The following is a 14,682-nucleotide window of genomic DNA, read 5'->3' as shown; positions in this document are numbered from 1 at the left end:
AAAAAAACCGAATCGAACCGAAAAATCAAATAGACCGAATCGAATAGACAAATTCGATCATTCGGTTCGATTTTCGTTTCGGTTCGGTTTTGCTCACCCCTAGGTTGCGATATGAAATTGATATGTTAATGTTCCATTCCTAGTGATTCTAATGGACATGGGCAAGCTCTACTTGAAGACTACATCACACTATCCAACTTAAATAATGTAACTCATAATAAATTTTATATTTATATATTTTATATTGATGATTCTATAAAAAAAATTAAAAAAAAAACTATCACTCTTATATGAAGCATTTGGTATTCTAGACCAGCATCACATCAAGTGATGAGAAACTTCAGAGAGATTCAGATTAATTCAAATTGAGCTAAGCTGAAACTATTTAAGGTAAAAACTCTACTATCAATATTAATACATTCTCATGCTCAGACTCAAGATTTTTTGTTAACTTGGCAAAACTTTCTTATTTGTTAAATCAAGCATCCGGTGGTAACCATTACTCCACATTTTGCCAGCATGCTTTTTGCTTTTTTAATATAAACTACAAGTTAGATGTGAATGGCAAGATTTAGCAAATAAATCACATTATTTATATTTTATACAATTGTATAAACTTTATATGATAAATATTTATCGTTCATTTGGATGAGGGAAAAAAAAATTAGGAGGAAGGAAAACTACAAGAGAAAACTCTTAAAAATAATATCATTTTTGAAAATTTCTCTTACTCCTTATTTTCTTCTCACTTTTCCCTCTACCATAGAAACATAGAAAAAGAAAAGATCAGCCTAAATGAAATAATAATTTGACATGCCATGAAGAAATTTATAATGTTATAATCTCCACATAGTACATAAGCCATCTCAACTTGTAGAGCATCAGCTTAGTTTTTTTCAACTCTTGAAAAAACTAATGCTAGAGTGAAAGAAAAGATGAGGATAGTATAACCCGATTGAATAAAATGCATGCACAAGTCTCTCTGGGGACAACTGATATAATTCAGAAAGATTAACTAGAATGAAAAGCTTACACAAAATGGTAAAAATGGCAAGGAAAATGAATCCAAATATAGCACAAACACAATGTTCATTCTCTATAAATATGTAAGTAAAGATAAAGAATAGTCCAAGTATAAGGATCATCTAGAGTTCTTTATTTTCTCTCATACAGTAGATTTTCTCTTCTTTTTCTCGCAATCTTCTTTTCTCTCTCTGAACCCTACAAGAACATTGTAACAAAAATAACTCTATTAAAAGATCCAGACTCATAGCCGAAAGGGCCAAAATATCAACAATGATGTAATGAATGGGCCCTGAAGATATCTGTACAACATAAACTCGCTCGAGCTGACTCTACATTCCCTGTGGGTTTTTGTGTATCATAGTACCTGATGATCATATTGAATAAATAATCCTTCATTACCCAAAAAATCAAATGGGGCTGATTCTGATCTGAGTCTTCTCAGACCCAGAAAACTTCTCTTTTTCTCAAAAAGACAAACTTGGATGTGTATGGTTTGGAATCGATGCAAAGGCAATTGCATGACAAGGCCAAGTAATCACAATTGTCAATCATACTTTTTGAGTTGTCTCTGGCTTGTGGCTTGCAGAATCCCCAGACTTGTCAGCATTGGATCCACCAGAAAGATCCTTCGTGGTTTCAATTTCCATGCTGGTGATGTGGCCCTTTCGGTTCCTTCGATCCTGTATGCGATTATTATCAGCCAGTTAGTCTCTTAATCACTAGAGTATTTTGCATCTTAATGCTATGTAAAGATGCAGATAAGAATCATATCATAGGCGTAACCTTAACCTTCCTCTGCATATCTGAGTGTTGACCAGTTTCCAAGTTAGACTACGAAAATGCAGGAAGAAAATCCAGAGAGAATTTCCCATCAAGTTAACACCCAATATTTCAACTATTCTTTTTTTTAAAAAAAAAAATCACATTGAGGGGGTTTACACATTTGGTCACTACCCTTGTCCAACCTGATCCTTGTTACTTGAGCTAGCCCCAAGTAGTTAATATATATATATATATATTGCATAAGTTGCGGTATCTCTGGTCTCTAACCTAGACTAATTAGGTCGGTAGTTTGCAGGCACTTCTTTTTTCTTTTCTTTTCTTTTTTTTTTTTTGGGGGGGGGGGGATGCCTCCCACTTAGAATTTAATCATTGCCACATGCCTAAAACTCAAACTCGAGATCTTTGGTTAAGTTGAATCAACCCCCTTACAAGTTGACCCAAGCACCAGGTGACAGCTAAAATTTTAATTGTTCTAGTTGATGGCAAGTCAGCAAACATTCATTGGAGAGTAATGAGAATATACATAGCAACTAAAAAGTTACATAAATAGGGAAACAAATTCAGAGTCCTCAGGCAGACAGTGGAATTTATACAAGAGGACAAGATATATTGACACGTACCTCTCGGAATGGATTTTCATCAGCTTCAAGCATCCTCACAACCTGACTCATTTTGGGCCTCTTTTCTGCAGCAGGATCAAGACACCTAAGTGCAACCAGAAGGGCACGTTTTAATTCCCGTGTTGATGGTTTTACTTCAAGGCTTGGGTCTACGACTTCCTCAGCTCTTCTAGCACCGACCATAAGCTTGAGCCATTCAACAAGATTAACCTTTCAAAATGACAAACAAGCACTCATAGTAAAGATCATGTCTGATGGAAGACACAATAAGAACTAGCAACCTAGTACACAAGTTCTTAAGAGTTTGGTACCTCATTAGCAGGTCGAGCATAGTCTACTGGGTCCCTTCCTGTAACTGCTTCGAGAAGTAGAACACCAAAGCTGTAAACATCGCTCTTCTCATTTAACAAACCAGTATTAGCATACTCTGGTGCCACATAGCTGGAATTCAGAACAGAAGTAAGTTTCCAAGTGTATGAAACATTTAATCAAATGTAAGGAAAGAATGATATATTTACCCGAATGTTCCCATGACTCTGGTTGTTATGTGGCTTTCCCCTGAATCCAAGAGCTTGGCCAGACCAAAATCAGAAACCTTTGCATTGAACTCATCATCAATTAGTATGTTGCTAGACTTTATGTCCCGATGAACAACTTTCGGTTCTATTGCTTCATGCAAGTATGAAAGTCTGACAACAGTCATAGCAAGAAGTTTTTTTCAGATTCAAATGTAATTGGAGTTTAATACAAACTGAAATTCTGTGAGTGCATAAAAATATGAAACTTCACCATGAGGAAATTGGAAACTGCTAAGTACACTAGGCAACAATGTCAGCAAGACAGCAACTAAAATCTTGACACAACAACAAATATACAGATTACTAGGACATAAGAATTCAATCAGTAACCCATCAGAAGAGACTCCAGTCTTGTATAGTCTGGAAACCCAATGGGTTCTAAAGGATACCAGAAAATGTGAATATGTAAATGACATAATCTAAAATTATGCAGATACACAAATCAACTGTCCATAACATAAATTACTACAACGGTATGATTATTTTTTAAGGTTGAAAGTTGAACTTACGCTTTGGCTGTGCCAGTTATAACTTTCACGCGGGCCTCCCAGGTAAGTGTCCCATGTTGGCGCATGGCCCCATGTAACCATCGTTCTAAGTTACCATTATTCACGTACTCATACACAAGCAGCCTGCATATTTATTTGAAAGTACATCGTTTATAAAACAAAAAGAAACATAAAACAAAAGATTCATTTTTCTTCAGTTTTGGACCCAAAAAAACACTTCAATAAATGCAAAACTTCAGCTAAGATCCTATGCACTAGCCACAGCATAATAACAAATTTTACCTGTGGACTCCTTCAATGCAATATCCAAGCAGGCGTACAAGATTCTTATGTCGAACATGACCTATAGCATCTACTTCACTCCTGACTCTTTCTCTGCTTGTCCCCTATGAAACCATACATTTACAGAGAGGAAGAATCTATAAAGTCATTGTTTAAGATAATGCCAATGAGTACAACAGGAAGAAAAACATACAAGTTATTAAGAATTTTCTTCACTGCCACCTTGGTTCCATTGATCAGTATTCCCCTGTATACAACCCCATATCCACCCTCACCAATCACATTCTCTGCTGAGAATCGATTTGTGGCAAGTTCAAGATCCCTGAGTGTAAACCAGTGGCCCCACCCAAGATGAGAAAATTCTGGCAAACCAATTAGAGGAGAGGCAGTCACCATTCCACCGTTTGGTAATGCAGATTGCTTCTTAAAGGTCCCAGAGTCCCCGTCTTCACCTGACATCGAACTACCTCCTCTCTCATGATGATATATTGAACTGCACTGACTGGTATTGTCCGGATCACTGGATCTGCTCATGCCTGACTGAACTAACACCTTATCAGGATTATTATCATTTGCCTTGTCATGAAAGGGAGCATATACACTTTCAGGGTGACTATAAGAACCATGCACTCCAACCTTATCAACCTTGATATCTTTCGACACGTCTGGTATTTGTGATGTAGTGTATTTGTTCACAGGTCTCTTTGACTTTCTCCAAAACATCACCCATATAGATAACATACAAAGAATGAGCACAATAAATGCACCCACACTTATGCCAATTAAGACCCATAGTTTCAAACCCAAAAATGTCGTCTTCTTAGACAGCTGCACATTCAGAGAACTGTTGGACGACATAATTAAATGCTCTTCGGACAATTAATTTCGTCTGCCAAGTATTTTCCACCGGCACAATTATTGCATTCCCACCTGAGGATAAGAATCAAATTAAGTATCTCTTTCACACAGCTTGGAAACGCACATTCAAACACTCCAATTTTACAGCAAACATTTCAGTTGTTGCGACGAATCTCCGTGAGCAAAAACTCAGAACAGTATCACCAATTTCAGCTTTATCATGATTTTTTAAAATAATTTGGCACAAAGCTTTATCAAGATTTGGAGTAGGAAAATTTCAACCAGTTCACTTTGAAGGTATAGAGTTTTCAGTTAAAATGGCAAAAAGAAAAAAAATTAGGAAATGTTGCAAAAATTCAGTCGTACCAAACCAAAAGGCAATGCAGGTATGCAATACTCAAACATTGAACAAATCAGAAACCCATTGGCCCGTCTGTGACCCTAATCAGAAAAAGGCAAATCAAATTCGAAATCTCCTGGGAAACCATAGGACTGTCCATTAACCCACCATTTGCAATCACAAGCAGCAGATATCAATAAGAAAAAGAAACTTCCAAAGCATCACTTATCATCCAAGTAAACGGAACAAAAGACAAAGCAAACTGAGACTGAGAGTTATCCAAAAAGTGAGTCAGAAAGACAGAGAATTCATTTACCCTCTATCTTCTACTACATCCAGCAACCAAGGAAGCAAGAGACGGCCTTCTCTTTGAACCAACAGAAACTGAATGAGTATAGATAGATTCTGTTATAAGCACAATATTAAACCCAGATACTACCAAGTGGGACTGTGGCTTCAAGTGGGATATTAAATAATGGAGAGTAATGAGCACCAGACAGAACTCTTATTTCCATGGAAAACTTCAGAGGGAGAAATTGCAAAAAGTGAAAGCGGGTAAAATGGTTGGTGGGTATTAAGCTTGAAAAAGAAAAGATCGGGACCAGAGCAAGCTGGAAAGGAAGCTTGGTTTGCAATGGAGGAAACCGAGAGAGAGAGAGAGAGAAGGATCCTGAAACAGTAAAGGGGAAGCAGGAAGGAAAAAAAAAAAAAAACTGTATTGAATAAACAGCAGCAAAGGTAAAGCGAAGAGAGAGAGAGGAGAGGGAGGACAGGACTTCAATTCCTCGCTTGGACTATTATTATTCTTCTTTCTTACTAAAACTGTGTCTAATTCACTGAAAGGAAAAGTCTAAAGGAAGATCTGAAAAGATGGCATTATTACTCTGTCACCCCACAAGCCACAGCATGATGCTTTTGCAATTGACAGCCAAATTTGGGCTTGTGGACATCCATTGCCTCCATGGGTTACACTTACACGAGAATTTGACATTTTCCTTTTGTTCCAGCTGGCATACACATTTATTGAGCTCTCAGTCCCAAAATCCAGTGGGAAAATTCATTGTAAGTAGAAACGGTCAAAGATTAATGCACTATAAGGTTTTTAATTCATTTGCATATTGGGGAAATAAATTTCAAAGCAGTGTTTATAATCATTTAATATGTAATTTTTTCTTAAATTTATTCTTTTTTATTAATTACATGTCTTCTTCTATTGGGTAAGACTTAGGAATCATTTCTCTCTGTTTAACATTATAAAATACTTTTAATTAAATTACATAATTAATAAATTAATTAATTATTTTTAAAATTACACACTCTTTCAATATTTATTTTCATTTAATAAGATATATTAATTAAAAAATTATTAATTACATACCTAGTTAATGATATTTTTCAAAAACCTTATTAATTATATTTTTAAAGACTAAAAAAATATACATTTTTTTAGTAGATGGAATATGTACTTAATATATTTTTATTTGATCAAATAAAAAAAGTAAATTTTAACATGATAATAGTATTAATAATAAAAATTTGTTATCAAATAATAATATGTCAAACATCTATATGTTTCAATTTAATTAAAGACAAATACCTAATGTAATGTTAAATATATACCAAGTTTTTTCATTGTTATTCAAAATAAAGCCAAACATTAAATGTGAACACTTATTTTAATGAAAATTTGAACATTGATTTAGTGTATGGGAGATTAGTCATTTCGTTAGACCTAACCTAATAGTTTTCATAAATTTATTTTAATTTACAAAAAAAATGCATTTAATTGAGTCAACTTATGTACCAATATATCATCAATATTGAAAGTTATGGTAAATCGTGTTATTTACTTAGTGTTATATATTATATAAGACAATATGGATGTATATTTTCTTGACAAAAACGAATGATATTTCAATATAATGCGCTGAAAATAGAACCTGCTTTCAAATTATTATTTTTTAAAATTGGTCCATAACATGTCAGAATGTTTGGCTGTACAGTCTGCAGAAGCAGGATTAAAAAATATCGATGGATCTAGCAAAGGGTATTTTTGTCAATGGAATTTGACTAAGCATAATATCTAGAACTTTGTAAAGATAATCTGCAAATCAAATCAATTAATTTATCAATTAATTTTGAGGCAGGAATCGTGGCTTTTTGTGATTATCGTGATGGCTTTCAAGTCCAGACAAAAAAAAAAAAAAAAGTATGGCAAAATCAAAGTTCAAAGACTTTGATGGGAAGCATCACCTTTTAATTGATGAGTGATCCAATGCCAATCACTTTTTCTTTTTTCTAATTTCAAGTAACTATTAGTGATTGAAGAAAGAATTGGGAGAATAAAAGTAAAATTCAAAAAATAATAATAATAATTAGGTTTTTGATAATTTTTTAAAAAAATAAGTACTGAATGTTGATTCAGAAATTCTAAATAAAATCTAAATTATAATTTTTTTAATAAAAACTCAATAACATATTAATTATTATATTTAGAATTTAAATATTTTATTTATAATTGAAAATTGAAATTCCTGAATTTATAGTTATTTAAATTGATATTTGATAATTTACTTTTATAAAATTTTACTGAGGTATAACAATCATTATTCCTTTTTTAAAATTTAATTTTCATAATTCTTTTTTTAAACTTAATTGTCATTTTCCCTGGAGATTTTGATTCTTCCTGAAGATTTTGACTTTGCTTTTTTTTTAGTTTGAGTTAGTTTAAAAAATTTTCATGAGCCACTTAACAATTTATTTTGAGAATAATTTTTTATTTTTTAAAATAAAAAAATATATTTAATAATGTGTTTTTAAAAAGTATTTTGAAGAATAAAAAAATATTATTTTAAAAAATAAAAATGAAAACATGTTCTAGAATTATTGTTCTGGGAAAAATGAGAGAATAAAAAATATTTTTATTATTTTTTGGTTTTAAAATATGTCCTACAAAACACCAATTCTCATAATAATAAAGTAAAAATAATTTTAAACACAACCCCATATTTCCCTTGATTATGGTGTTGACGTAGAACGAGTGAAGCATAGAAGACAAATTTTTGATTAAATAATGGATTCATATGTAATTTAAACATTAAATAATAGGTCTAGAGGTAATTTGAATTCTAAACTTTTAAAAAGTATATTTTAAATTTTAAACAATTAACATTAAAATAATTTTATTTTTATAATAAAATTTTAATATCTATCTTTCAAACTGGGACATAATGTGTGATTTTAACCAAATATCATTTAATGAAAATCACATATTGCACTCTAATTTTTTAAAAATTAACTGATATTTATTAAAATTGTGAAAATCAAACATTATGTTTCAATTTTTAAAAAATTAATGGATATTTGTTAAAATTTAAACAAGAGACAACAACAAAGTCTTATTTTTACCTCAATGTCTTATTGAGATTGAAGTTATTGACATTGATGGTTATTTTTTACCTTAATGTCTTATTGTATCTTAATAACGATTAGTAAGTTTGCAGCAAAAAATCATGTTAAAGGACTTAGGTTCTTTGAATTTTAGATTACAGATTTACGGAATACTTTGACTATAGATTTTATGACTCAAACCTTAGCCTAGTGAGTATTTACTATTGAATATTTTTAAAATGGAGAAAAAAAATATCTTTTTTCTTATAATTTAAGGAATTTTTATAAAAGGTTATGCAGAAAGTTATAATCTTCAAGATTATGTCTCTTTAATTTGTAAAGACACATTTGAAAGGTTATAAAATTAAAAATATTACTTGGTGAAAAAATATATTCCAAAAAAACTTTATATATTAAAAGGATCTTATTTTTCATGAAAAGTTATTATAAATAACTCTTGATTAATATTAATTATCAAATCAACATGAGATTATTCGTGACCTAATATAGAGTTATAACTTTTAAATAGTATTTTGTTACTTCAAAGGTACCACTTAATTATCTATATATAAATACTCCCTCACTATATCACTCATTTTGGATATCATATCCAAATATCAACATTCACCTATTAAAATTCATTATCTTTGTTTTTAAGTATACTAAAGATAAAGTTAAATTATTACTTTATAAAATTATTGTTGTAATGGCTTCAGTCTTAGAAGTGTATTTCATAATTAAGAGTCTTCACTGAATTCTAAAAAAAATCATCGGACTTACACCCAAATATTGTAATATGTGGGGGTGAGTTAAGCTTAGAGAAAAGTGTTGTCCACATCTTAAAAACTTGGTGCACAACTTTTTTTTTTTCATCTCTATTTCTTTGTTTTTTTTTTCAAAGAGTCATTCTCGCAAACATTTACATTATAGCCATGTAATTTCATTAACCGTTGAAAATTCATATTTAACAACAAATAAATAAAATGACATATTAAAGGGAAGCTTTATAAAGATGTATTTTAATCAGCTCTCTACAATCATATGAATCATTGGATTCAAGTATAAGGCATAACAAAATGTAAAGCTATGATTTGATATTCTTTCCATATCTTATGCAATTATCTCTAGTCATTATTGAATTAAATCGACAATTTCTATAATATATTAACAATTTAATTGAGTTCGGGGATTTGAGATATTCATTCGAGTCCAATGATAGCAATTTAGGCTTCAAGCCCTAGTTGGGATCAACCAAATATGTCTCAAATAATTTTGACAAGTTAAATTTTAATTCAGAGGGATAAATATTTCAATGAAAGTTCAATTGACTTGAATGGAAAGTACCATATGCTATTGCATTTTGCTACCAAGAACATGCCCCTCACGTGCATCATGTGCGTGCCATGTTATAAAAATATTTGACTCTCCTTTTCCTTTATGAGGAAATTATTCTTGTGGAAGTTAAAATTTATACAATAACTATTGTGATACCCATATAATGCACATAACGTTCTTAATAAAATATCTTTAAAATGTGTTCAATGTTCCCCATAATTATAAAAAAATTTATGATCTTTTACAATTTGAATGCAATCAAAAAGCATATATACTCTAAGCATGTAGTTAAGAGTTTAAATTTTAATTCTTATATATGTAACAATGTAATTTAAAAAAGTCTATCTATTATTCTCATTGCCTTTGGAAAAATATTCTTTAACCTTTGCTCTAGCGGAGTCTACCTTTATACTTGCCCAAAAAAAAACAAAAAGCATATACGATCACGTATAATAATTTAAAATGCCATACTCATTAAATCTAATACATATCATAAAAACATAGCAATATAATAATAACAATTTCATCATCATCATTATTGACTTCACTTAAAAATTATTGGCATTGAATTAATATTGATTTGTTATAATTAATTGCATTTTTAAAATTTAAATGCGAACTTAAAATTTGATAAGATTTTATCTCAACTTTAATTTTTGTATTAGTTATGTTGTAAATCCAAAATTAATGTTAAACGTCTATCAAGGTATTGCAAAATGAATAAAAAGCTTTCTTCATGATTTATCAAATTTTAAGATTTTATGATTTTTTCATGAAAAAAATTTAAACAAGCAAGTCCTTGGTAGTTTTTAAAAATAATTTAATATGGAAAATAAAAAAAGTCACAAAACTATACAGATAAATAAAATTTAAAAACAACATATATTGTTTTTATAAATAGAGATATCCAAAAATATTATAAAATCTAAAAATAATTACTTTTTAGAGTAAATATGATTTTCAATCTCTGTATTTTACTCAAGTTTTTCATTTGGTCCCTATACTTTTTTTTTTATGTTTTAAGTTTCTATACTTTTATTTTTCACTATTTTTAGTTTCTTTATAAACAAAGTATAAGGATTCAAAATAATAAAAAATAAAAATATAAGAACCTAAAATACTGGAAAAAAAAAACATAGTAACCAAAAGTAAAATACAAATAAAATACATGAATCAAAAGTTATATTTACTCTTGTTTTTATAATTGTAACCAAATGTAATATAATATTTTTTTTCATATATTTTTTACAGAAGAAATCACTTTTTATGCAATCTCTAAACTATAAAAAGAAATCAATTAGTTTTTAAGTTTAATGATAATGTTTGGTTACTTTATTTGTAAATTAACATGACAAATGAAAATGTCAATCGTATTAAAGATATATCAATTGATTAAACACACAAATGTGACATGCTTGCATTAGTGAAAATTCTATTCATTTTCACATGGCATGCTGTTCTTATTATTTTTAATAGTGGCATTTGTCATTAATGAAGAGACTCGTGGCAAAACAAGATTGAAGCTTTAAACCTTACTTTCTTTTAAAGTGGCATTAGTAATACATCTGTTTGATGCACAGTATGTTATTATAATCACTGCTAGCTAATTTAACATATATATGAAATTGATAAAAATAATATCTTGATTGTTCAAATATGTCTCTAATTGGTTGTGTGAACAAATAAAATTGCATATCATTATCAAAATCAAACTTATGTTAGAAACAGTGGTAAGGGTGACAACCCAATTTTGAAAACAATCTACAACTAAACACTCCTAGTTGACATCATTTGCATTGTCTTAGGTTTCAAGAAAGATCTAGAAACCTTGTCATAGTTCTTATTGACTTACTTCTAAATTTAATATTTTTTTAGGACTGAAAATCAATAATAAAAATCAGTCCAACAACCAAAACGCCCCCTCGTGTTACCCAAAGTAAGCATTGCCCTTGAACATAATTATGCAGACCAAAAGCATCATTGATGATAGAGGATTCAGATATAACAGTCCTGCTTCCAAAAATACGCCTTCATAACAGAAGGGTTACTTTGTCCAACACAAGAGGGGGTGAATAGAGCACTTTCAAGGGTGCTTCAGAAATTTTCTTGACAACTAACAAAAAAAAAAAAATCAGACAAGCAGAGACAAAAAATTCAATCACACGTCCACTACTTATGCTTAGAACGTGAATAGTGATTATCATTAGGATTTCTCTTCCCACTAAAAACTGCCAATGCTTTCCTTACAGGAGGCTGGAAAGGAGCCCTCTTATCTGTGTTGTGGCTGAAGATTTTATCTGGAGTGAAGAAATCATCGTCCTGTTTGTTAGCTTTCCTTTTAGTTTTAGGATAGAGTAACTTTTGAGGGAGCTGATCTTCGCGCAGAATGAGGTTCTTTGTGACTGCATCCCTTCCACCTTGGGGTAAAGGTAATGAAAACTTGGTGCCACGTAAGGTAATTCTTGGTCGACGAGCAGCTAAAACAACTCCATTTTCATCAACTGTAACAGCTACCTTGCGTAAGGTGCCGCCATTGCCACATTTAGGACAAAAAATCCTCCCAATTTCAGCCGTAACAGTGTAGCAAGCATGACACTTGAGTATCCATCTGTGCAGCTCTCGGATCTGTGTTCCTCCAGGTGCTAGCAAACGCAAACCCATCTGGAGAAGAACATTTTGCATTGCAAAGTCACCAGTCACACAAGCTACGCTAGACTCAGACAAAGATCTAAGCATCCAACTCTGCTCACTACTATCATCATCCGCATATGAAGAATCACAGGCTTCGCTAGACTGGCTTATAGCCTCAAAGTTATTTGATTCATCGTTAATTGTATCTAGTTCACATAGTTTAGTGGCCATGGTTGCATCACCATTGGAAGCAGTTTCCAGAGGTCTGGAGCTGCTGGACTGGGGTTCACCCGAACATGCACTAAGTTCATTTTCTCCATCAATAACTTCCAATGAACCTTCTTTCAGACTCATTTTCTTGAGACTTCCTGGAAGGTTTTCACTTCCTTCCTTCTCTTCTACCAACTTGCTATCCTCAAAATCAACATTTTCAATCTGACTTTTTTCATCATCACTTTGATGAACAAGCTGATCTGAACTTCTACCATCCTCAATAGCAACACCGTCAACAATGTTTTCTTCCAAATCTTGTTGATCTTGACTGAGAGACAATGCCTCACGTCTAGCTTTTCTTCTCAGATATCTCCTATGAGTACTTCTACTCACAGCAGGCATCCAATCACCAGCATTATCATCACACTGTCCTTGTGATGCATCAATTCCATCCGCAACCATCTTCTTGCCTTCAATGTTTATATCCTTTTTTCAGGGAAGCGTCTCCTAGGCTTCCTTGAGCCATACTCACTACCCTCTAGATTTTCAGAAGGAGGTTCACTCATCTGTCGACTCAAACCATCTTCAGAATGGTTATCTTGTGGAACCAAGTTCAGGTTTAAGTCTTGCAATGGAAGTATTCTTGAATTGGAATTTGATTTGTCCTCAGTTTCATGTTCTAATGCTTCCCACTCTTCCAAATTCGGCACATTGGAACCCCATCCAGGCATGTCTTTTTCAGGCAACCTCCTAACATTGACCACTTGGACAGGTGGCGGGATGTCCCTGAGATGCTTTGTTCCATGGATTTGAGCCTCTAAAGTATAAGTTAGAGCAATGAGTTTGAGATCAACGTCTGATAGAGTCTGAAGATCACCAGTAGCCTTTGCAAATTTGATAACTGTCAAGTACCAGCAGTACATGAGAGTTGAAGTTAGAGGACGACAAATACTGTCACAAAGAAGTGAGTCATAACATTACTAACTAGAAATAGCCAATATAGTCAGTCGGGATTGCCGAATTGTTTGTATTAAACTAACACCCTCTTCAAGTCAACGTCATTGCCTCTATTACAATGCGCACTGACTCGAACTGCAATGATCAGAGCTCACATACCCTGATTAATTTTCTTAAGGTACAAAGAATCGCTCTTTCTACAAATAAGACAATCTCGCCCCAAAACTAAGGTAACAAAATCACACAGATCATATGATTTAAGACATGATTGCATATACCTTTGTTAATGGCTTCTGGAGTGGGTTCCATGGTTTCGACAGTAAAGGGGATAAATGAGAGCCTGTGGCGCGAGACAGGGTCGCGGATCTCCTGCATGACTTCTGGAACGGAGAAGAACTTGTCGGCACAGTTGTGCAGCCTTTCGCCTCCGGCAATAATGGCACTGGCGTCAACAACAGCCACTGATATGCCATTAGAGGATTTGCAGCTCTCCACGAAAACTCGGCCAGTCTGTAGAGGATCCTCCTGAGGCGGCTTCGGAGGTTGCTGGCTCTTCACTACGTTGCTCCAGAATGTCGATGATGGTGCAGCTGATGCAGGAGCTTCCTCCATGTTGGCGCGGGAGGCGAATGGATAGGTAGCCGCGCAGAGAAAACCCTAGTTTCAGGGACAGTGAATGACTGAATCCAGAATTTAATGTTTTATAGCACTGTGGTTCAAGTACAGGGATGTTTTATAAGATAATTTATTGACATATACTTATAATTTATTATTAAAAAATATACTCCTTTCATTTAAAAATATAAAATATTTTTAATTAAATTTTATTCTTAATAAAATAATTATTTATTTTTAAATTAATCATATTTTTTATATTTATTTTTATTAAATACCTTATAATAAATATAAAGTGATTCGTTAATAGATGTATTTTTTTAAAAAAGATAATAATTACACTTTAAAAGATTAAAAATGCCTTATATTTTTTAACATTCAACTTCTCAAAAAATATCTTATATTTTTAACAAAGTAAGTAACTTTTAGTCTTTATTTGAGTTTTGCTTTTAATTTATGTACTTTTTTTATGTTTTAAATCCTTATATTTTTATTTTTTATTATTTTCAATCACTCTATGAATAAAGCGTAAAAACCTTGAAAAG

General features: G+C 32.0%; 1 protein-coding gene and 1 pseudogene across 1 annotated transcript; both read right to left on the bottom strand.

The window, feature by feature from the left end:
• Positions 1 to 1,044: 1,044 nt before the first annotated feature.
• On the bottom strand, positions 1,045 to 5,867 carry LOC129301270 (probable receptor-like protein kinase At2g42960; annotated as a pseudogene).
• Positions 5,868 to 11,680: 5,813 nt separating this feature from the next.
• LOC129301271 (RNA-binding NOB1-like protein) lies at positions 11,681 to 14,199 on the bottom strand. Its single transcript, XM_054939847.1, is given in 3 exon segments — positions 11,681 to 13,053; positions 13,056 to 13,466; positions 13,801 to 14,199. Coding segments are annotated over 3 exon segments (1,908 nt in total). The 5' UTR covers positions 14,135 to 14,199; the 3' UTR covers positions 11,681 to 11,890.
• Between the last annotated feature and the right edge of the window lie 483 nt (positions 14,200 to 14,682).

Source organism: Prosopis cineraria, unplaced genomic scaffold, assembly GCF_029017545.1.
Source record: "Prosopis cineraria cultivar Desert tree isolate PC_DT_omini unplaced genomic scaffold, ASM2901754v1 PC2009, whole genome shotgun sequence".
Classification (NCBI taxonomy): Eukaryota; Viridiplantae; Streptophyta; class Magnoliopsida; order Fabales; family Fabaceae; genus Prosopis; species Prosopis cineraria.
The sequence above is the reverse complement of the archived record's forward strand: the minus strand, read 5'-3'. Positions and strand labels throughout refer to the sequence as shown.